General features: G+C 35.7%; 3 protein-coding genes across 3 annotated transcripts; 2 read left to right on the top strand and 1 right to left on the bottom strand.

The window, feature by feature from the left end:
- The first annotated feature begins 9340 nt into the window (after positions 1–9340).
- LOC131650177 (glutathione S-transferase T3-like) lies at positions 9341–10309 on the top strand. The gene has a single exon (XM_058919901.1). It carries the CDS (start codon positions 9341–9343, stop codon positions 10307–10309), a length of 969 nt encoding a protein of 322 aa, XP_058775884.1.
- Positions 10310–12962: 2653 nt separating this feature from the next.
- LOC131646925 (uncharacterized) lies at positions 12963–16995 on the top strand. Its single transcript, XM_058916852.1, has 7 exons — positions 12963–13244; positions 13333–13473; positions 15082–15180; positions 15706–15782; positions 15963–16071; positions 16189–16517; positions 16630–16995. The coding sequence occupies exons 1-7, from the start codon at positions 13175–13177 to the stop codon at positions 16720–16722; spliced, it is 918 nt and encodes a 305-aa protein (XP_058772835.1). The 5' UTR covers positions 12963–13174; the 3' UTR covers positions 16723–16995.
- Positions 16996–18527: 1532 nt separating this feature from the next.
- LOC131646924 (uncharacterized) lies at positions 18528–21530 on the bottom strand. The gene is made up of 4 exons (XM_058916851.1): positions 21349–21530; positions 19444–19611; positions 19101–19258; positions 18528–18857 (listed from the first exon to the last, which is right to left on the bottom strand). Exons 2-4 carry the CDS (start codon positions 19607–19609, stop codon positions 18750–18752), a joined length of 432 nt encoding a protein of 143 aa, XP_058772834.1. The 5' UTR covers positions 19610–19611; positions 21349–21530; the 3' UTR covers positions 18528–18749.
- Between the last annotated feature and the right edge of the window lie 5435 nt (positions 21531–26965).

The following is a 26965-nucleotide window of genomic DNA, read 5'->3' as shown; positions in this document are numbered from 1 at the left end:
GGAAGCCGGACACGGACTCGCGTCATGGTACAAACACGATTACTCCACGACAGCAACAGTTGGAACTCCCTACCAGAAGGCAAGGCCAACTACACGGTGGGCCTTACGACTAGACCCACCGCAGCAGTACCTGCACGGCAGAACCCCAGCTCGCGATGGGACCGTTCACGCCGCGAGCACTTGGCCCCAACCGCGGACTCGTGCCCGCTAATAGCGCACATCTGCTCCACGCAACCGGACCGTACACCACACCCCGGGCAATAAACCTCGGTCGAGCACAAAAAATAAACGACAAAAATGAACATTTAATCAAAGCATGAAGTGCGAAATAGAATTAAAAACCGACCAAACTGGCCGGAGATATCCAAATATTACAAAGATTAAGGGCACGCAGACCCCAAAAAATTATCCGGGCATGGCCCAACTAACTACTTCGGCACGCAGGCCACAAATGCACCGGCACGCAGGCCAGAAAAGGAAAAGAAACTGATCAAACGTCGACGTTTTCCTCCTCGGCACCATTGTCTTCACCCGGAACATCCTGCTCGTCCTCCCAGTCCTCAAACTCGGGATTTGATTCGATCCGCCCGTCCACGACTTTGTTGTAAGGACCAATTCCCTTCGTCACCAAGCACGGGTTGAGAACTTTCAGTTGATCCACCGCGGCCCTGAATCCAACCCCCAAGGTAGCAACGCAGTCGACCTCCAGCTCCCTCACCTTACCCGGAAGCTGAGAGCGTGTCACCAAAACCTTCTCGTCTTCATCTTCCTCGGCGGCAGGGAGGTGAGACTTCTCCAGTTCGGCAACCCGATCAAACAGCCTTTTCTCCTCGGCTTCCAAGGCCCTGACTCTGTCCTGCGCCTTGCAGAGGTCTTCAACAATACCGTTTTGGATCTCATACTTGTCCTTATAATTCTCAAACTCGTGCTCCAGCTTGTCATATTTAGTCTGCAGAGCATCGTAATCCTTCTGAGGACAGACCCTTTGAGCATTGAGGGCCAAGGCCAAGGCGACCACCCTCATCATCCCCTCGAGATCCTCAGACAAGTCCTTGTCCCGAGACACCCTGTCCCGCCTGACTATGTGCCTAACCTCCTCGCGCTCGAGCAGCACATTCTTCTTCGAGAAGAGTCCCCTGTGCAAAGTGCAAGAGGGCAGCACTATGTCGTCATCAGAGGGGTTGTCGTTGATGAGAGGACGAACTTCTGGAGTCCCTTCGTTCTTTTGTTTTTTCCCGGCCGGGGAATCACCTGAAGTCGTCCGAACCGACGAAGGGGAGCCACCATCACGAGCGCCCGCAGCAGCCTCCTTGACTTCCTCGACCCGTGTCCGCTTCACGGCCACCTCGGTAGCCGCTTTGTTCTTTGCTCTCATCTTCACGACTTTGTCATGCAAGTCGGCCATTTGCCCTGCAAAACAAAAGGAGTTAGTACCGGAGAGGTATTATTCAAACATGAAATAATTTCCTCACCAAGCAAGATCATCGCATCCCCGTAACCCCCGCACCCGAGGATAGCTTTGGTATTGATATATCGAGGCTCCAGCATGGGACCCCCGTCCTCGTCGAAAAAAGGATCCCCGTTGGGGTAGGTGCATACCGCCGGCCTAAACCCATCTACGAAGGAGGCGAGCCGTTGATACCCCGCCGTGTCACGCTCATTAAGATCCTCATCTCGGAAAATATAGTAGTCAGTCCCATGCTCGAAGTGATCATATTGCCACTCCAACGGGAACCGAGTAGCTGGACCCACCTTTTTCACTCCGTCCTGAGTATACTCTCGGATTTCAAACAAATGATCCTCGGCCTCAGGAGTGAGAGGCTTAACCATAAAGTATCGACCCTTGAAATGCTTGATGGAGTCCTGGTAAATGGCGAATAGCTTCTTCGGCTGCTTGAAGGACACCCAACTCCATTTGCCATCCGAGTCACGCAACCTCTGCAAATGAAACACTCTGAAAAATAGAGGCAGAGTTGCCTCGACCTCCAAAAATCCGCACACGATTTCGAAGGCCCTTAGAAACGCAAAGGCGTTAGGGTGGAGCTGGGACGGACACAACCGCAACCACCCGAAAACGCTCCGCTGTAGATGCGTGAAAGGGAGCCTGAGCCCGACCTCCTTGAAGACGAACTCATACATAGCGAAGCAAGGACCAGGGAATTGCGAGCAGATCCTCTGATGAGACTTGGGCACAAAGGCACCCCAGGAAGGCTCCTCGTTCGGATCAAGATCTTCGAGGACATTAAAGGCCTCCTTAGGATGCGTCGAGAAGCGCGACGCGGTCGTCCTCGGAGCGACGGCCACCCATTCCTCAAGCTCCCTCGGGGAGGTCTCAATGATTGAAACTCCCTCATCCTGCGAGCAACCAATAGCTTCATCCCCGTCGGATATGTCGAAGACGACGTCGTCCTTGTTTTCGCCAGCCATTTACCTGAAAAGCAGAGGAAACAATGAATTCGACTTGTCAAATCCACCCTTCCACCGCAAGTCAAGTGAAAGGGCGAGGAGAGAGGACGAGGAAAGACTCCTGCCTACGACCAAAATCCACGACGCACCCTCCTAGGTCCATCAGATCCGACTAGGGATGGCAACGGGTGCCCGCGGGTGCGGGTTTTATACTACCCAAACCCGCACCCGAAATTACCACCCAAACCCGAACCCAAACCCAAAAGCTATTCGGGTGACAAAATAACACCCACGCCCACACCCGTTGGGTTCGGGTTTTTTCACCCAAACCCAAACCCGCAACAAAATACATAAAATATATTTTTCCTACAATTTTCTTACAACTTTCCATAAAATATATATATATTATATTATATATATTATAATATATATTATATTATATATATATATATTCGGGTGTGATTTCGGGTTTCGGGCGCGGGTTTCACACTACCCAAACCCGCACCCGAAATATCGGGTGGCACCCGAACCCGAATCCAAACCCAGTCAATTCGGGTTTTCACCCGTTGATTCGGGTTCGGGTGCGGGTGGGCCCCGCGGGTTTGGGTCTGTTTGCCATCCCTAGATCCGACCAACTACCATCGAACTACATTAGAAAAAGGTGCTCGCGAGATGAGGTGACCACCCCCAAAGATGGTCGGCCAACACATACCCTAATCGAGACACGCAACCTCTTTTGCTCGTCGCATTTAAACTCTCCTCTTCTAATTCAAAGAATGGATGTCCCATTCAACTGTCCTCGCTCGGCCTATTCATGTTTCACTCAGCAAACGCATATGAAAGAGTAACAATTTCCTAAATCTACTCGGCACACTCATCAGCCTTGCTCGCTGTACTCTTAAATCTTGCTCGCTACACTCAAACTAGAACATAAATCTTAAATAAACATAAAGGAGAAGACGAGGAACTTACTTGAGAGAGCGGAGGAGAGATGCACGAGACGAAGAAGAGAGCTGTGAGCGAGTCTTGGAAGTTTTCAAAATGCTAAGTGATAAATGAATGATCTTCTCGCTCTTTATATAGAGGAAGGAGGCCAAAGGGTATCATGATGGCCTAGGCAGCCTAGGAGGCGCAATAATTGCCTGCACCCCCAAGGCGGCTCTAAGCATGGGAAAGCGCCAAGTGTCATAAAGTGTCTTGGAGAACCCAAACGGCGCAGCCGGGGGTACTTATTCTGAAACGGCGCTGCAATGATGGCAGTCTCAACAGTCACCACCTGTCAGTCAAACTCTGACAAGAAGCAACGAAAACGTGTCAAGTGGAAACCAAAAGGACAGTCACCTCCTCGGCCGGACTCCAAGAACTAGAGCCGACCACCTCTTTGGTCTTGTATCCCCGTCAGCATCTCCTCTCCCCGCTAACCTAACCACCCGAGGAGAGCCCAGTTGACAACAAACGTTCATACCCGTGCTCGGCCAGCCTCTTGGTTAAAGTCATCACTCCCACACGACTAATGACTTGGGGGGCTCCTGTTCTGGACTGGGCCGAGCAGGCCCAGCTCTTCCTTCTAGCCGAGCAGGCCCAAAGCGTTTGGGCCCATTTACTTGGTAGCCGTTACGGATTACCCAAGCACGAAGACCACGCGTCACGCTACAGCGAAGGATCCGGTCAACCTCTTCCGAATCCTGCGCCACGCTCATCCAGGACGTGGGTCACCTGCTGACTCAGCCATAGCACAAGGGTGTTCTGGCAGTTTCCTAGCACGTGGGCCTCCAACTGGATTTGGCCCAATTAGGAAACCTTGGCCCAGCGCTGGGGGCTATAAATACCCTCTTTCACTAGAGGGTCAAGTATCATATTCTTCACTCTCTAAACCTTCATTCTCTGATAGCTACTGACTTTAGCATCGGAGGACCTTGCAGGTACCCCCCCATCTTGCTCTTCAAGCCAGATTCTGCCGCCTTGACGATTCTCCTGATCAGGTAAGATCAAAAGGTTTGGCATAAACTGTCTCTTAGGCCTACTCTTCTTTTAAGTGAGAGAATAAAGAACGGATTTGCTAATATATATATATATATATATATATATATATATATATATATGAAAATGCTTATTAGTAAGAAAAAGTAAAAACAAGAAAAGCAAGAATAAATCTCAACCATTCTTTATCACAACCACCCCATGATCCCTATTAAAAAAGAAATTTAATTAATAATAAATTAAAAATTATCCATTAAATTAATGACACATGTACATTCTTGTGTTTCTTGTTCAAAATCCTTCTTACTAAATAGCATTACTCATATATATATATATATATATATATATATATATATATATATATATATATATATATATATATATATATATATATATATATAGGGGACGACTCAAGTGAGAACACTTGGTTATTATGAGAAATGAGAACAATGAATCACGACCATTAAATTTTGATTTTGTTGATTTTAATGGACTGGATTGGTTTCTCTTTCTATATTGATTTGAAATAAATATTAAGGATCATAGAAAGAGAAACCAATCCAGTCCATTAAAATCAACAAAATCAAAATTTAATGGTCGTAATTCATTGTTCTCATTTCTCATAATAACCAAGTGTTCTCACTTGAGTCGTCCCCTATATATATATATATATATATATATATATATATATATATATATATATATATATATATATATATATATATATATATATATATATATATATATATATATATATATATATATATATATATATATATATATATATATATATATATATATATATATTGTGTGTATGTGTTTTTTTTTTTTTTTGTGTATGTGTTAGGAGGAGATAATGAGGGGAATCTCTAGTATCACTCTATAGGTCCTTCCCGCGCAAAGGCTAATTATCCCTCCTGGTTGACCTTATTCCCAAAATTGTATTGTATCTATACTCTACCTAATCATCCAGTTTTAAATTCCAAGTAAATAATTCAACAAAAAGGTTTGGGATATTATAATATTTTACTTATTTACTAACAATATATTTTTATTAATTTTACTAATTTTTTACATGTTTTTTGCCCTTATAAAAGACCTTCTTTTTTTTTTTAGAAAAATCCTAACAGATCCTCCTTTATTACAGCAAAATCAAACAAAAACAATAATAATATTAATTAAAAAAAATCCAATTTACAACAAATCAGTTTACTTGTCATTCAAGTCACGCATGCCAAGCCTACTTCTTAATGAACAAAATGTCTCTAACTTGAATGGTTTGGCCTTAATGTTAACAAGTTGCTCATCTATTAACCAAATTTATTACACCATCCTCTAGTAAGATCTCTTAAGAAATGAAGTTTTTCCTTGCATCACATGATTCTTGGACAATTTGATGTTAGAATTTTTGGCACAATTTCTAAGGATTAAAATAATTAAATAAAATGAAATGAAAATTACGATTTTAATTTATCATCCATATTATTATTATTATTATTATTATTATTATTATTATTATTATTATTATTATTATTATTATTATTATTATTATTATTATTATTATTATTATTGATTATTCGTATTAATTATTAAATAAATAAATGAAATTTATGATTTTAATTGATTTTCAAATCCGGTATTTAGTTTATTGGATCAACTAATTCAGCTCGAATCTTAATCAAAGTTATGAGAGATCGAATGGTGATCCTCCCTATTAAATCAAACACAAATCACTATTAGATCAATTAACGATCGATAATATTTTATATTTTTATTGTAATAAAAATAATAATGATATTTATAATATTAGTTGGAGAGTTCAATTCATAGAAAACAATTAAATATGCAGACTTATTTATCTATTCTCTCTGCTCTCCATCTGTTTATTTTTGCTTTCTCGCAGAAACATGTTTTGGCATTCCATTTTAATTTCATTTGGCTCAAATTCCTTTTTTTATAATAATAATTTACTGTCTATGTCGCCTAAAAATATTACCAAAAAATAATAATAATTTACAGTCTGAACTCATTAAGTTTTGGTTTTTTGACAAGGCGAAACAATTATTATTAAATTTTAAAATGATTGATACAAGTTTACTTCCTCACCAAGTGACTTGCAGTTCTTAGTTTTATAGAGACTTTTATTTATGTGAATAATGATGATGATGGAAAATAATTAGTCACTCAGGTGACTTGCAGCTCTAAAAAAATTTGGTGTCATTTTTCTAAAATCTACGACGTAGCAACTAATATTAAAAAATTGATATTTTTAAATAATTTATACTAATTTTTTTAATTATACTATATAATTAGCAATTAATATTTTTACTAGGATAAGATATATATAAAAGTATTTAAAAAATTGATGTTTTTGTTTTTTATTCAATATTCGATTTTAGGATTGACTAATAAAAAAATTAATTCAACTATTCGCGAGCAATGAATCTCAATTGAAGTTAGAGTTTTTTTGTTTGAGATGAGTACATTCTTAGTATCAAGTCGTCTTCACTAACACACTACTTAAACAAAAAAATTGATATATTTAATTTTAATTTTCATAAGTGTATTTGAATATGACCAAATTAAATTATTTGTCTCCTCATTGATCAAATTAGAAATCACATCTTCAGTTAGGATATTCTCCTTCAAAATAAAAGAGCAGATTTATTTTTCAATTTAGATACGTCTATGCCTGGATCAAGCATCGATTGGTGCTTTGCGCAAGTATACAGATCATATCGAAGTAACATAAAAGATTGTCGAATCCACAGACACCAAACAGTCAATTTATCGTTACTATTATTACGGTGTTTTATCTAATGCAATCATTAAAAGGTTTGTAGTGGAAAAAAAATAAAATAATGAACTTTAAATATGAAGTAAGAGAGAACAAAAAAGGGGTTGCATCTACAAGATACTCCGATGCCAAAGTAAGAAAGAGAACAAATGTACAACAGAAAATATGAAGTTTTTGGAAAAAGTTTGAATTACCTCGCCCTCTAGGTGTAAAGGACTATTTATATTGTTCTCTCTAGTGTTGGACTAGGTCAAGCTATATTCGTGGGTCTGAGCGTAATTACAGGGCCCAAAATATAGGAAATCGTTGATCAAGTCTTGGTATATCCGGATAAAAGGAACTAGTCGTTGGTGAAGACGGAGAACTAATATGCTCGGATAACTTTACGTTGTTGGGGAACCATCCAAATCTTAATTGATAATAAGGCTTTCTTAATCAATTATGAGCGCATTCACTTTATAATCAATTAGACAAGTGTCATAATCGTTTAGAAGGATAATTTTTGTTGCGTAATCGAATAACCAAACTTTATAATCGATTAGGCTTCGACTTTAAAAGATTTGACCCAAACTATTTTTTTTTGTTTATCATCACCGATATAGTCCGGTTCGGGAGTCAGTTCTGGCATCAGTTCTAGCATCAAGTGGTTTCAGCCCCTTCCGATTACAGTTGCGGGGGTTTCAGCCCCTCCCGATTGCAGTTGTGGGGATCGAACCGTGGTCCGATCTACCAAGTTTAGCGTCAATCACCACTAAACCAATTAATGATTAGTAAAATATTTTTTAAATGTTTCTGAAAAATATTAAGTTGTGATAATAAATTTTAAATGTGTGAGATACAAATTTAATACTTTAAGAGCATACAATTAATTTCATATTTATTCCTATAAAAGATAAATAAATTGATCGAACACATGATTACATACAAGCTATAAATTGCTTCAACCCGTTACTACAAGTTGAAGAGATGAGTAGTAGACCACATGCCTATGGCACATGATATTTAATTACTTATCTTAATTCTGTGTCTTGCCAAAACCAAATTGAAAGGGAAAAAAATTACTTTTAAAACTTCATTTTGCATCACCATTTTGATATCTATCATCCTTTTTTCAGTTGCTTTAAAATTGACTATCAAATTCTTAAGATAATAATAGTAATAATTTAGTGCATACTGCTGCGAGTTAGATGGTCCCGCCAGTATTATTCCACGTCGACGATATTGTCTTATATATGCCAAATGTCCCATAAACAACAAAATCTAGAGATTTATATGTCGTATGCTTGTCTCCAATTATTATCTGTACCTCATGTTAGTCTTAGATAGTGCTAACTAAACGCTAAAATGTATGGTGTAAAGTTAGGTGTGTAAATAATAACATGATAAATGTGGAGTTTTGCCTAAAATTTGTTAGTAATATTTTCTCAAAACACAGGGCCGGACGTCGTTGGAAATCTCACAACACAAAAGATATTTAATAGAATTATTTTTTCAGAAATTAATATTGTGTTCTTAGACATTTATCCTATTATATGGGATAGACAAATTTCATCTAAATTTCATCTAAGTTATTCAAGTCATTTTGCATAATTTATAGAATATCTATTAATTGTCTTTAAGATTATTCAATTACGTACAATATTTAATCAATAATAAAGTACTCTACTCCACATGATCCATAATAATTTCAAGTCAAAGATGGAGAACAGTAGAAATATGCCTTAAAACATTGAATTTGAAGAAATATAAAAAGATTTTCAAAAATTAGAAAATAAAAAACAACAAAGATATCGAAGAAAAACACTGCAACCTTAGACCACCTCCAACGGTGGATTTTCGCTTTGGTTTGCCAGCGTGGACATTTGCTTTTCCACTGTAGCCATTCAAAACCATTGCCAACGTGGTCATCATGCTATAATAATGCAACGGTTCTTTTAATATTATAATGTCATAATATTAAAAAGAGCCGTTCAACAACGGCTATTTTTTTTTTAAGTTATTTTTTTGTTATAAATTTAGTTTTTTGAAAAAAATTACTAACACAAATTTTACCAACACTTTTATTTTCTCTTCAATTTCAAATTTCTCTCTCATAATTTCATCATTTTAACTCAAAATTTCATTTTTTTTACTTCAAATTACAATTGTTTAGGTCGAATGGATCCTAATCATTTTCATTATCAACAAGCTATGTTCAATTTCATGCAAAATTATCAAAATCCTAATCCTCAAAATTCTCAAATTCCACGGATGCCACCATTTTCTACTCAAGTTCCACCATTTTTTACTCAAGTTCCACCATTTCCTACTCAAGTTCCACCATTTTCTACTCAAGTTCCACCATTTTCTACTCAAGTTGGCACTGAAAAAGAAGAAAGGGTTGTTGTTAAAAAAAAATCTCGAGAGCACTTTACAAGGGATGAGGATATACTACTTATCCAATCATGGCTCAATGTTTCAAAGGATCCAATTGTGGGAGTTGATCAAAAGGCTGAGAGTTTTTGGGTAAGAGTCGCTGTCAATTATAACGAGTATCGTGGGCAATCGCGGGAAAAGTTAAAGGGACAATTAAAGTGTCGATGGCATCGAATAAATAGCTTGGTTCAAAAATTTGTTGGGTGTTACAAACAAGCTGTTAATGGAAAGAAAAGTGGGACATCGGAGAACGATATCATGGCCGCTGCAAATGCATTTTTTGCTCAGGATCAAGGTACAACATTCAATCTTGAGTACGCATGGCGATTGTTAAAAGATGAACCTAAATGGATGGGAGAATCGATTGGAAGTTCTTCAAAAATAACAAAGACTTATGTTAGTGAGGCATCATCGGGTAACCCAGATACACCTTCAAGTTATGAGTTTACCTCATCATCACCAATGGAGCGTCCAATGGGACAAAAAGCAGCAAAAAGGAAGGGTAAGGCAAAGGTAATTCTAAATGCAACGCAAGATGCAAGGAATAAAAGATTAGTGTCAATGGAAAGACTAGCGCAAAGTAAGGAGGACGGGATAGAATTAAAGGTAGTGCAACTAGTGATGAAAGACACTTCTACTATGAGCGATAGTCAACGAGATATTCATGAAAAATATTGTAATAAGATGAAAAAAAATATGGAATGTAGTTAGTATCACTTATGTAAAGTGGTCATTAGTACCACTTTAATTTATCAACACCTATGTAACATGGTCATTAGTACCACTTTATTTTATCAACACCTATGTAACATGGTCATTAGTACCAATAGTGGGGGTGGCGGGGCCGAGGACCGGTGCAAACAATTTTGAAATTCTAATCTAATTTTTAATGTTAGGCCTTAATAAAAATATATTGAAAAATAAAAAATTTAAATTTCATTTAAATTATAAATACTATTAAAAATTATAGTAAAAAGTAATCATAAAAATAAAGTTCAACAATAATAAATTCTTAGAAAAATTATATCTTATTTTATATTGAAAAGATCAAGTCACAAATAATATTGTATAATAGTTTATCATAAAAATTTATTAATAAATAAATGAATTATATGATCAATATTTAATATTATTTAAAAATTTAAAATAATGATTATTTTCTTTATTCTAGAGTTTGTACGGCGAAAAAGTTTATATCACTTATTCATAATATATAATTAGGGGTGGCAAAATTGGCGGTGGCCGGCTGGGATGGCCCGCACACCCGTAAAAAATGACGGGTTGTGTCAGAATTTTGGGCTCACCGTCCACCTGTCTCGTAAAAATCCGCCGCTCGCCTAAACTCGCCCCGTCAAAGTCCGTCGTTCGTTAAAGTCCGCCTCACCTATTCGTTAAGCTAGTCTCGCCTTAAGCCGTCCCTTTTTAAGTTAATTTTAGTAATTTAAATTTTTGATGGTTTTATTTTATACATTTATTTGTAAATATACAATATTTTCTTAGGTAAAATTTGTTTAAAAGATGCTTTATAAAAAATTGTTCTAAAAATTTAATTGAAAGGTAAAAAAAAGACTATTAATCTATTGAAGATGAAAGAAAAAAAAATATAGGCGTGCAAGCCTGCAGCTCGCCAACCCGCCAACTTAGCGGGGCGGACATGATTTTTATGCGCATGCGCAGGGCAGATGGCCCGTTTTGCCTCGCCTATGTATAACAATAAATGATAGTTGAAAGGTCCCTTCGAGGACATCCGATAAAAAATGGAACGTAATGATAGTTGGAAGGTCGTTACAAATGTTCATTAAATATATAAATTACATTTTCCACATTCATAGTTAAATAAAAAGTGGTGTAGTAGTTAAATTGTATAGTTTTTTTTCTCGCTTTGAGTAGAGTCGAGCTCGCGCATGAGCTCGCACCATGCACGTCAAAAAGATACTACACTTCCGATAGGCCACTATGCAACCATTGATAATATTTCTAACAAAATATTTATATAACATAATTGTTATATTTTATAAATTTGAGATCCCCTAACTTTTGAGGTCCTGTGCGGTGGCACACCTTACACACCCACAAGATCGACCATGGGTCCGACCATCTAGGAGCGATGGTCGATGGTAACGCGGATCGGACCTGATAGACAGTTCGTACTTGTTGGGTATCATGTTTAGTTTAGTCGCAGATTCGTTGATTCGTTCATTAATAAGTTATGCTTTATGTATGTTAAATATCCGATGGATTTCAGTAGTCAAAGACCACGATACCATTGTTGAGGGAACTTCGAGGGGGTCAACGAATGAGCATTCTACTTTGGGACACACTTTGTGAGAGACACACCACATATTCACCCAAAACCTTAAGGTGATAGGTGTGTGGGTTCTCTCACTTATAGCGTGTTCATTCTTCCGTTTTCTAACCAATGTGGGGCTTCTTCCCCACACCTGATTATCAATATTATTGTCTTCATAACCTTCAAAACTTAAGAGTTGAAGATAGAAAAAATAATTCTATTGGAAAACTTAGAGACATTGGTAAAAATTCATCGGAGTTTTTGGAATTTGAAAAACTTTTAGAAATATCTAAGAGAACTGATAAACACTTCTAATAAACACATTGGATTTGCGTGATCCATATATAGAGAGTTAGAGAGATTAAGAAATATTTGAGTAGAAAATAGAGTTTGTTCTTAGGAACTTGAGCGACTATTTTCTTGTAACTTTGTTATAACAATTTGTAACAATTTTTTGAGGTATAGCAAATTAGAAGCGATTATATTCTCCAAAATAGATCGGTTTGATCGATCTAGATAAACAAGTTTATTTATGTAAGTGTCTTTTATCTTATTAATTATGTATTTGTCTTCACTCTTAACTTGTTAGTGTGCTACTTGAAATCATATATTTTTACTGTTATTATTTTTTGTCTCACACATTAATTTTTTTTGCGTGTTTAAAACTATCAACAAATTCGCTAAATTTCTTACAATTTTTCACAACAATCATGAGTACAAACGTTACAGCCAACTAAGTATAAACTCATGCGCATGGATTTTATTATACCATGAAATGAGATTTTATTTTATTTTAGAAATCAAATATTCTTTACACACAATTTTAAAGACTAATTTCTTAAGCTAGATAAGACTGCAATGGACAAAACTCACCCTCAAGAAAAGATGAGATTCTACTTTTTCATTGTGATCTCTATTTTTGATAAATAAACGTGCATAAATCAAACTACACGGACAATATTGTTTGAATGGAAAAGGTAGGTGTGAAAAAGACATTATTCATTGGGTACATTGCGGAAAATATACCAACTTTATCATCCTCGATAGGCCTTTAATTAGGCATTTCGTGGCCCATAAGCCTTTCCAATATACGGAAGAAAAACACGCCAACGTCGCCTCTTATCTATCCCTCACCCTCAGCATGAAAACCCGCGAAACTTTGAACACACTATATAAATAACCAAACTATCATAAACTTCTAGTCACTTTTAGTTTCTCTAGAAACACTTTGGTTTTAGGGTTTACTATCAGAAGTTCGTATTCAAACGCCGCATTGTGAAAACTCCATGGATGAAGTTAGGGCTACCTCCGCTTGGGTCGCTAGCCGCTCCTCCCATGTCACCGTCGATTCTTCAGGTAGCTTCTGACTAATGTCGTTCATTGTGAAACTTTTTTTTTGTTCGAATGTGTTTGCTTATGTTTGAGATGATGATTTTGTTTTCAGGAATTGAGAAAGTAGTGAGCACGATTGAGTCTATTCCCAAAGTTGAATGGGATTTTGAAGGGATTCATTATTTTGATAATGGACCACTCACTGTTCAGTACTTGTTTGTCTTGGATGCTTTGAATTTTTGCTTCTGGCCTGGTATGTTTTTTGTTTTGATTTTTTCTTTTTCCACTTGAAATGCCATGTACAAACTTATGACGAAAATGCCTAAGGATTACAGGTTTTAAATAATAGTTTGTTACCGGAAAACAACCGCGACAAAACGGTATTGGAAGGTTTCGATATCCACCGTTTTTATGACAAATAACAAACTGTAGTTAATTCACACTGCAACGAACGCAATCGCGAAAACCTGTACGCAACCGCGACTGTTATTTAAAACCTTACTTGATAGTTAACCATTGGCATTATTTTCTTTGATTTTGGGTGTTAATGGTCCCCTGTTTTTGTGTATTTTTATCTGTTGTGACTTTTGTGGAGTGTGTTTGAATTTATTGTGGCTGCATTTGTTTGGTTATTATGAAATGAGTTCATTGTAATTTGTAGTGCTATTACTAGAAAAAAGTTAAGTTTTTCCTCATTACAAGATTTTGGTCTTTAAAGCTATGCATATAGCCCTGTTTTGATAAACAGTTTAATTAAGTGCTTATAGGATAAGCACTTATCGGTGTACATTTCTTTATAAGCTATATAGATAAAATAAAGTAAATCTGTTTTCATGTTATGCCGAAGAGATGAAAGTAGCTTGTGGGCACATCATAAATATGCTGTTTTTATAAGTTCTTATGAATAATCACAAGTGATTGTATGGGTAGATAAGTTCAAGCAAGACAATTCTAATAGGCACTAAGAAGAGCTTTCTTAATGTTACAGTGTGAATAAGTTATTATACCTGTTTAACATGCTGTTGGAAAATGATGGATGTGAATGTGAAAATAGTTTGTGAATATCCAAGAGGTGGAAAATTTGGATTTCCATATCTGTGATATTTTTCCTGAACATTTGATTTGAACATTTGGTCAAAAGCATTTTGGTTCCTGTGTTTGGTTGTTATTGGTAATGTGAGACCAGTTGCTGGAGTGGCTCCTTTATTGACCCAACTAATGCTACTGCTTTCAAACATTTCCATCATTATCATCACTTTTGCAAAACTTATTTGAATAAAAAACCGTAATAAAACTTAACTTTTTGTAGTAAGATACAAAAACAGTTGTCTTATTAAATGAGGTGGTACAAATTAACAGTTTTTACATTATACCTTTTGATAAATTTTGACAGTTTTGTATGTTTAGTACAGATCAGAATCAACTGGAGGTAAGAAACAGCACTTAAGTTTTTACCTTTACTTAAAATGCTTCTCTATGTTAGTTTCTAACATATGGGAAATTAGGTGATATTGAAGAAGAAAATAGTCAATGCTAACATATATCAATTAATTATTAACATTTGTCATACCCATACCTTGATTTTTTTTAAATGCCGTATCTATCTCGTGTCTGTACCTTTACCTGTGTATCATAGTTGTTGGGTGTTGTACTCTAGGGTGTTATTGGTCATATATTAGGATATTTGCGGGTCAGTTTTTACTTGACTTTCTAGTTTACATATACTTAAAATGGGATTAGTGAAATGTCTTCTATCCTAGTCCTAGAATTTTAGGATATATTTTTCCCTCTGGATTTTAACCTTGTCATTCTTTCTGTACTTTCTTTTCATTGATCACTCTCTTTTCTCATTATGAAACAGATAAGGATTTGAATTATGATGATTTGGCCTCTGGACTTAAAGCAGCTCTTCAAAAAGATAAGTCTGCATTTGATGCTGATCGCCTGCAAAAGTATACTGGTAATTCTGCTTGGAACTTGCATTGCCCGTATGCAAACTAACATGTCTATTTTCGTGAATAAAAATGATTGGAAACTGACAATAGGATGTGTCAAACTTCATCTTCAATTCAGTTCATGTTTTTATCATCAAATGAAATTTAAGACTACAGTTTGTTAAGATTATTTAAGGGTAGGTAGTTATGTACAGAGGTGAAATGAGTTTATATTGTATTGTAGAGAATGTACTGGTACATACAGTTACATACTAAGTAATCAGGCCTCAAGACTGTGAACAAAACACTGAATAGTTTTGCTTGGTATATATTTGATTGCCTGACGTGTTTGTGCACGAACCACAGTCAAGTTGTAATTACTCACATGAGAGAACAATGTCGAGTCTGAAATTTTTGTTCAAGTGGCAGCATTTTTAAAAATATGTATCGACATCTCTGTTTACATCAAGCCTTATGATGGATTTGCATGCTTTCTATGAAGAAATACTTTTCCCGCATAACTCACTGACAAATTTAATTCATAATGGTAGGTCCACAACTACGCGAGCTTTTGAATTGGCCTAGACCTCTTCCTTTGGAAGATGAACGTGTTAGGTTACTTCACGAGGTAAAACAAATCATTGCTTCTGAAGTTACCTATAGTCACAGTTATATCATCCATCTTAGTTATTATTAGTTTCATTCCTTTTTTTGACATTGAATTCTTTGAATGTAACTAATAATAATAATTGATAAGCATCTCTTGAAATGTCAGTCATATGTCTAATATCTTCACTTCTACTGCTAGGTTGGGATTGAGCTGGAAAGAAGTTTTGACGGAAAAGCTTCTAATCTAGTTGAGCAATGTGGAAAATCAGCTATGAATCTTGTTGCCCTTGTTGCACGTCATTTTCCTGGTAGAACATTTTCTTCTGAAATAAATTATGACCAATTTTGAAGTATTTATCTTTCAAGTTGATATTGATAATGTGCAAAATATTTGTTTCACTGACTCCTAATATGAAATATTCTAGGTTTTAGAGACCACTCAGTGTACAAAGGTCGTCAAGTATTTTTATATAAAAGAGCTCAGATATTTGTAGCAGATTTATGGGGTGCCTTTAATGGCCAAGGATATGGCGAGTTTAAAGACATCAGCTCTCTGACTATAATGGCTGACTATATAGTCCCAGCCGTGCTTCAACAGCTTGGTATTTTAAAATTCAGTCCAAAACTTGCCAGTACTATTGAAGCCAGTGGTGAAATATGTCCGGGGACTGAGGAGGAAGTTGAACTCCGAGCTTGCTCTATACATGCTGTGGAGAAAATGAGGGAGCTGATAAGTGTAAAATCAGGAAGACAGGTGAGTTACTTTCGCTGATAGTATTGTCTCATTGTTGTTACCTATGTTCAATGTATATGGAGAAAATGACTATCTTTCTGACTGACTGAAGTCTGGTATTATCTTATTTCAGGTGCTCAGTGTAGAGCTGGATCTTTGGCTCTGGGCTTCTGGAATTGAGACTGAATCTCTGAAGCACCACCGAACACTTTCAATATATTATTGAGCATATATGATATATTATAATTGCCAGTTATCAACAATTTAACTTTACAAACAAGAAAATTTTGGCTGTTATGGTGTTTATTTAATAACTACCTCTGGAATTGGCTTTTGTAATTTGGGAAATGAGGCACAAGACCTTCAAAATAAATTATAGCTCTTTGGACATTCAAGTTTGCATCAGCAAGGTGTACTTGTTGGGTTAAATTTCTAATATATACTTTTATTTAGAGAAATATTTGATCATAATAAAATATAAACAATTTTTTTACACCAATTTTCCTATTGTTAAACTTACTTTTCATATACTTCCACTTACTTTTGCTTTAAGTGAAACTCATATCCTTTTAAGACTCATCTCCATGTCTCTAACCTCTCATTTAATTTATTTATTGATTCTTAGAGTAAGACGATATCATTTAAGAAAAACATATATCTTAGTGTTAGCTTTTGGAATGCATTATACAAATACATCTAAATATAAACTAAGAAAAAGGCAATAGCATATGGTTGAACCATGGTGCAACTACATTCTTATTAGAAAACCACCCGTGTTTTCATCCTATATCCTTACACTTGTTAAAACCCTCTCATACATATTTTGGACAGCTTTAATATAGACAATTCTAACCTTTTTCTTCTTTAAATATTTTCATAAAATATCTCTAGGTATGGTATCACGCAACTTCTCTATTGCAAGCCTTATTAATACATATGATATTGTTTTATCACATGTTATATATATATATCTTTCTTGTATAATATGTTAAAGTTTGAGTTATTGTTTTGTTCACTGCATTGTAAGTGTCATTCTTATAATTTCCTCATGTTTCGATATTTTTATACATAGAACAATATTTAAAATATCCTTTTCAGTGATTTTTTTATAATGACTTTTTAAAATGCCGCCTATGTTAGCCTTATTATGCATAGTCGGTCCTCCGTCTCGATAAAAAGAGAGAGAATTATGTTAGGAAGTCGACAACCAACATAAAAATTTATTGAATCTCTATGACATGGATCAAATAAGTAATAATTTGATTTCTAGGTCGTTGTCCGTAAGTAACATGTTGTATGCTCCAAGTACAATGTCAAAAGAGAAAGGATAGTTGTATTGTCACATGGATGCGGTGAAAAATAAACAAGTATTCTCATATTTTCATGAGTGAATGTAGGTAAAGAAGTTAGTCGTGAGAGTAGAATTTATTTTAGAAAATGGAATATCGCACGCTATTGGAAAATCTATGGAAATAGTGATCATTATGCTTAGGAGGAAGATTAATTTCATTTGCTTACAAGAAACTAAATTGACGGGTGAAATTACAAAAAGAGTTACACAACTCAAAATTTAAGATTTGATACACTGACAAAGTTAGATAAAAAAACAGGGTGTGGATTATTGTAGACAAGGAGCAAAAGAAGGATATTATTGATGTGAGAAGAGTAGGAGATCCGATCATAGACCTGAAATTTGTAATGAAAGACACCATTAATATTATTAGTGCTTACACATCTCAGGTAAGGTTAGCAGAATAACTTAAAGTAAAATTTTGAAAGAACTTAGAAGGTCTATTTCAAGATATACTCCAATAAGAGAAAAATTTTCTAGGAGGGAGTCTAAATGTACATGTAGGCAACATAACAAGAGGCTTTGAGGGCATGCATGAGGGGTATGGTCTCAAGGAGGTAAATCCAAATGGTAAGTCCAACCTAGATTTTTCATGGGCTTCTAATATTACAAAAGATAATACATGCTTTAGGAAAAGAGATGAGAATCATATATATATATATATATATAAAAGAAATAAATCTTGGCTGGGAACAGTAACTGCTTGATTATATTTCTTCATCGATTGACTCTCAGATCAAACAAAACAAAGTTCGAATTCTAAACAGGCAAAACTTCAAGTAAATCATGTATTTGAACACATTGCCTTGGTCAGCAATTTTCTAACATCCATGAAAGTAGATGTCCCATTCTTACAGCATATCCAACAACACAACGAATAACATACATATCCTTTTAAGTCATCAAAGACCATTTATCATTTTCTTCATCTCAGCAGACCTTCTGGGATCTGGCTCTTCAATTGCTCTCTCGGTAAGCACGTGTTTGATGCGACACATTGACTTTCTCACCTGATTTCACATAAATTAATGGACAAAAATCATTGATAAGACATGTACGTTTTTTTCCCGCAACCCCTAGAGTTTAACTCTCTACATTCAATTTCTCCAGCATGTTGTTCTATACAAAACAGTGTTTTCACCAAAAGATGATAAAAGCACCAGTGTGCTTTTCTATACTAGAACATTCACGTAACTAAGGGTAACAAAAACAGCACACGTAAAGCAGACCAGGTGCAAAAAGTGAAAAAATACCTTAGGTAAGCGCTCTGGGTTATGAAAACGCAAATTCTGAGAATGAAGCATTTGACGCTGAGTCATCAACATGTTCTTTTCCTTCAACAACACATACCACAGTTTATGAAGGTCATCCCAAGATTTCAGACGCAATTCAGAAGCCTTCCAACTCCGACCTAACAACAATGGTAAAGTATTAATTAAACAAAGCCACTAATAGAAATGGCACAAGTGCACAAATTACGAAGCTTAATAGAGAAAATCATAGATTATTGTTGTACTGGTAAAGTATGGCTATAAATAAAAATCAGAGATTTTTAATTCTTATTACGACTGAAAAGAAGAGGCACATATTTCATACCATAAACAACTGGTTTATCATTTTCAAGGCTCCTGTCGGCCTCAAAGAAGTCCGGAAGAGGGTTACGCGCTACACTACCACTGGCAGCAGCAGCTGTAGTGGAACAATGTTTTGATCTGGCAGCAGCAGCAAAGAATGTTCGTCCAAATCCTTTTGCCAAAAACATGGCTGCAATGCCAATCAGATTGATTGATTATACAATGTAAGAAAGAAACCAGAAAATAAATGAATGCCAATGCAACTAATGTTATTCAAATAATATAAATATTTTCATACATCGGTGTTGACTTTTCAAGTGATGTATTGTTGCATATGATTTAGTAACAATTGAGAAATAGCATCATTCTAAATATGACACTGGTGGTGACTGGGATGAAAAGAAAATTGGAAAAAGTGATCTAGAACCGAAATCCCATTTGACAGAGGACATTTCTCATATTTTCTACAGCCACACATGTAGGGATTCAGTTGGGTTTTTTAGTCACAAAACTGAGTCAAGACCAAAACTGTTTTGTCCTTAGTTAATTGGCCTTATTTAATTTGCAGCAAATATTCAAATACTCACTAGAGTAATGTGGACATTGGTTAAAAATCAATGCAGTAGATGCATTCTTAACTAGTTTATTTTGGCCAATTAATTATAATCACAGGTCATCATGCCATTCTACAATTCTTATAAATTACATAATGTAGAGTAGTAGCTCCTTTGAATATAAGAAATTATCTATTAACTAGATGCTTCTATTTTGCCTTCTTGCTCAGGTAGAATGTAGATTAGATTATAAGTGCCACAACAACATGATTTATTTTCTAAGTATTTACATATCCAATTTAAAACACAAACTGCCAACCTAACTACAGTTCCAAATTGATACAAACTAGAGGTGACAGTCAAAACAACTCAACTCCAAGATTGTCAAAAACTAGGTACGTACAAATATGTCAACTTTGCTTCATAAGCTTCCTTTTTGCGAAAACCAAAAGCAGAATAAACTTGTTTAAATTTAGAAGCCATAGAAGAAGGTACAAGCTAATGAATATGATATTCAAAGCAAACACTAGTATTAGGTTATTCCCTTTTAGTGTTTTAGATCTTAGTCACTATACTAAACTCTACTGAATAGACATTAAATAATCAAAACTGAATTATTTTAAAACTATGAAGGATGGAAATGTGTATAAACGATCCTTTTGATTCAAAACCAAATATTTCTACAAACCAATACATCCTATTCTTAAAGATGCATTGCATCTCTCAAATAAACATGAGATATTAGAAGCAAACAATGTAGCAACGATACTTCACAATGAAGACATGTCTAGTGTCTGAAATGCGTAGATAACCAGCCCCACCAAGGCACGGACACACGAGGTTACACTTGCAATTAATCACTTCCACTTTCTCATATTATTCAAGGTTTAGGTTTCTACTCTACGTTGCTTCTTATGTAGCAAAAGGTGTTGATTTGGTTTCTTTTAGTGAAACTAGTGAGATACCACAGATGGCAGAAAACACATTCAGAAAAAAATGAATGTGAAAATGTCCCAAATGCAATTAATTTAGAGCTTTGTTGAATAAAAACTCAACTCTTTTTCCTTCACAGCCAGTCAGCCACACTACAACTACAAGGTTGCTAAAAGTTCAGTCTACTCAGGCAAAGACTCACATTAACACCACTCAGGAAAATTATCAAACACCTAAAAGGCAACACATTAAGTGCAAAATTTCATCCTATACTTCTCAACACATAAACAAAACAGAGAAATGCGCACTCACTAAAATCCTAAAAATCAAAACCCTTAAAAGAAGATAAAAATGGGGTTCCACTAATAGAGTAAGAGGACGCTTGAAACGGTCACAAAACCGTAAATAATATAAAAGAGAGAAGAATTTGATGAACCTACTTGATTGGAAGAAGAAAACGAGAATGAAGGTTGAGATCGAAAGAGAGAAAACGTGAGTGAGTGAGTGAGAATGCTTGGACAGTGATGTGCTCTCCCCTTCGACGGTTTCTGGAGGCCGATTACTGACTCCGCCGGCTTGAGTTCAGTGCTTGTTTGTTTCTGATGCAATACGGGCTGACCCACTCCAACTTGCTGGATCATGATATGGGCCTGGTAAAAATATGCGGACCGGGCTTTGGATTATAATCCTATCTATTTTATTTATTTTTTAATTTAGAATTTATGTAGTTTTTTAATTATATTATTTTAATAATAATAGGATTAAAAAGTATTTTTTCTCCTTCATTTTTATATTTTTTGTTTTTTTTTCCACCTCATTTATCATTTGTAATGTGATACATGTTTGTCTTTTTAGTTATTTTTGTCCCCCTACTTTCATTTTTGTAATCCTATAACTTATTTTTATATTCGGTTTTCTCGTTAAAATCGAAAGTACATGAAATTCATCCTCATCTTCCATCCAGAAGAATCTAAATGATTCGAGTTGGGATGAACTCTTTACAATAATTATTGTTTGTTAATTTTGAAAATAGGGTGTATTTATAAAAATTAAGTCAGTAGAAATTATGAGTGCGATGAAAGTTAATTAATTTTTAAGAAAGATTTTAGAGAGTCCTAAATAACTTTATCATTTAATTGTCTTTAGAGTCTATTTTAATTTTATGTATGTCGATTTTCTATAAATTAAGGTTTAACTATATCTAAATCAATTTTCTTTGATCTTCACCAAAACTTTCTACGTTCTTCCAATTTGTAAAACCCGCTTTTATCATCTTAATAAAAATTTAACCTACCAAAACTCATTATTATTCCTAGAGGTCTATATGAATGTAGGTTGACTCACGAATCCGCTAACTCAAATCGAATCAACTCATAAATTATTCGAACCCATTCATTTATGGTTTGGATATTGGATTTGTATTTCCCACGGATCCGTTGACCCAATTTTTTGATGCGACACTAGTAATTTTTTATTTATTTATTATTATTATTATTATTATTATTATTATTATTATTATTATTTTAAATAGAAATATAAAATTATTATCACAATACTAACCATGATTTTTCCAAAAAAGGTTTATTCTCCACCAATAATACTATTAGATCAATGAATTTACATAATTCTAAGACTAAATGATGTTTCTTATTTTCTTTTGTATCATTTCAACTTAGTATTTTATAAAAATAATGTATCTTGTGGAATTTTGTACTATTATTCGGTGTTATGTTATGTTGATGAATATTATTAGATATTACATGATATGCTTCATTTATTTTGTGTGTTAGAAATGAGTATAAATGTGATAAATTGTGTTATAATATTATTTTTAAATTAAAAAATATTATTATCTTTTAACTAGTCAGAGACCCGTGCTGTCGCCCGGGTGTATTAATTATTGTGTAGTATTTTTTAAACAATACAAAAAATGTTAAATAAAGAAGTTTAAACAAATTGCATATATAAAATGAAAATTAACCATTTAAAAATAAATATGTAACGAATCATCAACATGATAAATCCAATATGTCAAATAAGTGTAAATGCTTATAAATATTTTATTGATTAAAATAAAACCATATTGTGGTGATAATAACCCGTAAAAATAGTGAATTTTTGCTAATGATAATAGATGATTTGATAGATAGTTAAATTCTCTTATCATGTATGTGCTAGGTGAAGATCTTAGCATGAATGCGGTGAAGACCTATATGATGAAGACATGGAACTATGTGCAATTGCCTGATATCTTCTTCCATGATGAAGGGTACTTTATCCTTAGGTTCAAATCAAGGGATGATATGGATGCAGTCTTGATGAATGGTCCCTATTCTTACAGAGGTGTACCAATGATCATTAAGGAATGGAGAGCAGGATTCAACCTTAGGAAAGATATGATGCGAACAATCCCTATTTGGATCAAATTTCCAATGCTACCTCTGCATCTCTGGGGAGGATCGAATTTGAGTATGCTGGCTAGTGCTTTTGGAACTCTTATTGTGACAGATGAATGTACGGCTAGCAAACTTAGAGTTTCATATGCTAGAGTGTTAGTAGAAGTGGATATAACTCAAAAGCTATTGGAAGAGATAATTATAAAGGACAAGGAGGGGAATGCTATAGTACAAAAGGTTGAATATGAATGGAGGCCAAAGTTTTGTGAAAAATGTCAAGCAGTTGGACATAATTGTGAAGGCAAAATCAAGAAGAAGCAATGGCAGCCTAAGAGTAAACCTAATCCAGTTGAAATCCAACAAGAAGTTATAGTGAAAGAACAACCAGAAGCTAAAATGGAGGAGATTGCTCAGGTAACTACTACCCCTACTTCTACAGGGTTATTTGATGAAACTATATGGACTGTTATAGGAAAACAGGGCAGTGGAAGAGGGAAGTCGACTGAGTATATTGGGAGCTCTAACCAGATTCACTGTGAGAATGGATATGAGGCACTAGGGGATATGATTGAGCCACTAGTTGCCTTTGATAGGGGGCCATGTTAATCTCCTGGAATGTGCGGGGGCTAAATAAGATTGGGAAGATTAAAGAGGTTAGCTCCCTCCTCTCAAATCTTCACCCAGTGATTAGTATTTTGGTTGAAACTAGAGTTAAGGAGAATAAAGCCAGTAAAGTGAGAGAGAAACTTAGTAGAGATGGATGTTATATTGATAATTACAACTCTCACCCAAACGGTAGAATATGGATAATGTGGGATGATAACAAAATTGATGTGAGATTAATTAGCAACTCTAGCCAACATATCCATTGTGGAGTTTATAAAGTTACAGGTGAATTCAGCTTCTGGTTGACTGGTATATATGCTCATAACCAGCTTGAGAAAAGGAAGACTTTATGGAAGATCATTACTAATATCCATAGCAATCAATCTGGGCCTTGGTGTGTGATTGGTGATTTCAACAATGTTGCAACAGCTAAGGACAAAATAGGTGGGAAATTGGTTAGCAGTAACGAATATAATGATCTGGTTAGCATGATGCAGACTACAAATCTGGCTGAGATGGATAGTGTTGGAGACTATTTTACATGGTCTAATAGGCAAGCTGCTGGTACTATCTACTCTAGAATAGATAGAGCTATCTGTAATGTTGACTGGTTTATGCAGTATAGCAACCATGTTCTTAGTGTGTTACCTCCAAACTTGTCTGATCATTCTATCTTGCATATTAGTGGCCCTAGTGTGAAACAATCTAATCAGTTCAAGTTCAATAATTACTTATTGGACTTAGAGGGATTTCATGAGATGGCCAAAGTATCTTGGGAGAAATCAGTTAGGGGTTCACCTATGCAAAGATTATGGTTGAAACTTAAAAGGCTGAAGAATGATGTGAAGACATTCAGTAAGCAAGCTGGTAATATGAGGATCAAGCTGGAGGCAGCTAGAAAGAGTCTACATCAAGCTTAGAATGACCTTATACAGAATAGACATGATGGCAGCATTATTGAAAGGATTAAGAATCTGTCGGATGATATCATCAAGTATCATGATCATGAAGAAGCTAGACTTAGGCAAAGGGCTAAGCTTAGCTGGATCAGAAATGGAGATGAAAATTCAAGATTTTTCTTTGCTCATATCAAGGCCAGATACAATAGAAGTTGCATAAAGTTTTTACAAAAAGAGAATGGTGATATAGTGACTGATCAGCAGCTGATTGAGGAAGAAATGGTTGACTTTTATAGGAGCCTCATGGGTGATAGGGTGAACAGCATCAAACACATTGATGTGGAAGCAATGAGGGAGGGGAAGGAACTTGACCTGAATCAGAAAATGTATCTTGGCAGCACTGTTACTTTGAAGGAGATGGAGGATGCTCTTCATGACATTGGTGATGATAAATCTCCTGGCATTGATGGATTTAGTGCTAGGCTGTTCAAGCAATGTTGGCACTTTATGAAGATGGATATCAAAGAAGCAGTTAGTGAGTTCTTCAGGACTGGAATTATGCATAGAGATTTCAATAAAACTGTTGTGACTCTTATTCCCAAAGGAGAAAGTGCTAAAAGTATCAAGGAGTTTAGACCAATAGCTGGTTGTACAGTCTTCTTGAAAATTGTGTCTAAAATCTTGACTACTAGACTAAGAAGTGTCATGTCATCTATTATAGGTAATAATCAGGCTGCTTTTGTTGCTGGACAGGATATTCATAATCACATCCATCTTGCTTATGAGCTCATTAAGGGGTATAATAGAAAACATGGCACACCTCGGTGTATGATCCAAATAGATTTACAAAAGGCCTACGATATGGTTCATTGGGGAGCATTGGAAAGTATCATGAAGGAGCTGGGATTCCCTTGCACATTTATCAAATGGATCATGAATTTGGTAACCTCTGTTTCATACATCTTCAAAGTTAATGGCAAGATTACTGCTCCAGTCCAAGCTAAAAGAGGGATTCGACAGGGTGATCCTGTTTCACCCCTACTTTTTGTGATCATGATAGAATACCTGAACAGGTGTATGTTGAAGATGCAGAAATCTCAGGGATTTAGCCATCATGCTAAATGCAGGAACCTGGCCTTGACTAATCTTGCTTTTGCTGACGATATACTTCTTTTCTGCAGGGGTGATGTGACATCTATTGAGCTGATGATGCAGGCCTTTAACACATTTTCTGACTCTACTGGTCTCATCTTTAACCCTAGGAAGTGTAAAGTATTTTTTGGTAGTGTTGATGAAGACAGCAAAAAGACTATCAGGTGTGCAACTGGTTTTGAGGAAGGTAGATTCCCTGTGAAGTACTTGGGTGTGCCTCTTAGTAGTAAGAGGTTAGGTATAGCTCACTATTTGCCACTCATTGATAAGATCACTGCGAGGATTAGACATTGGTCGTCAAAACTTTTAAGCTACGCAGGTAGGATTCAGTTGATAAAGAGTGTCATTGGGGCAATAACACAGTATTGGATGTTAAATTTTCCTCTCCCAAAGGCTGTCATTAAGAGGATAGATTCTATTTGTCGCACCTTTGTTTGGACTGGGAAATCTGATGTGAGCAGGAAAAGTCCAGTAGCTTGGAGCAAAGTTTGTAGCCCGATTAAGCAAGGTGGTCTGGGCATTATGAATTTAACAATCTGGAACAAAGTCACACTCCTAAAGTGCCTCTGGAATATATGTAAGAAGAGTGATAATTTGTGGATTCAATGGATTCACAAAGTGTATCTTAAAGGAAGGGATGTGTTGGATGTGGAGTTAGGAAGTAACTCAACCTGGATTATCAAGAAAGTTTTAAAGTGCAAGAGCCTGATAGATCCGATCCAACAGTTATGGAATAGTATGAGCAATGAGGGTAAGTTCTGTATGAGGAAGGTTTATAATTGCTTAGTGGATAATGTTAGTGTCCCTTGGTTCTCCCTGTTAATGCATAATTTGGCTCGGCCCAGAGCATGCATCACAGTGTGGATGCTTTGTCACAATCACCTCCCTACGAAAGATAGATTGCATCGGTTTGGTATCATTGGGAACATTGTGTGTAGTCTGTGTGGTGCAGCGGAAGAGAGTGCTAGTCACTTATTCTTTCTGTGTTCAAAATATGCGGATAT

The sequence above is a fragment of the Vicia villosa genome, linkage group LG2 (assembly GCF_029867415.1).
Source record: "Vicia villosa cultivar HV-30 ecotype Madison, WI linkage group LG2, Vvil1.0, whole genome shotgun sequence".
Taxonomy (NCBI): Eukaryota; Viridiplantae; Streptophyta; class Magnoliopsida; order Fabales; family Fabaceae; genus Vicia; species Vicia villosa.
The sequence above is the reverse complement of the archived record's forward strand: the minus strand, read 5'-3'. Positions and strand labels throughout refer to the sequence as shown.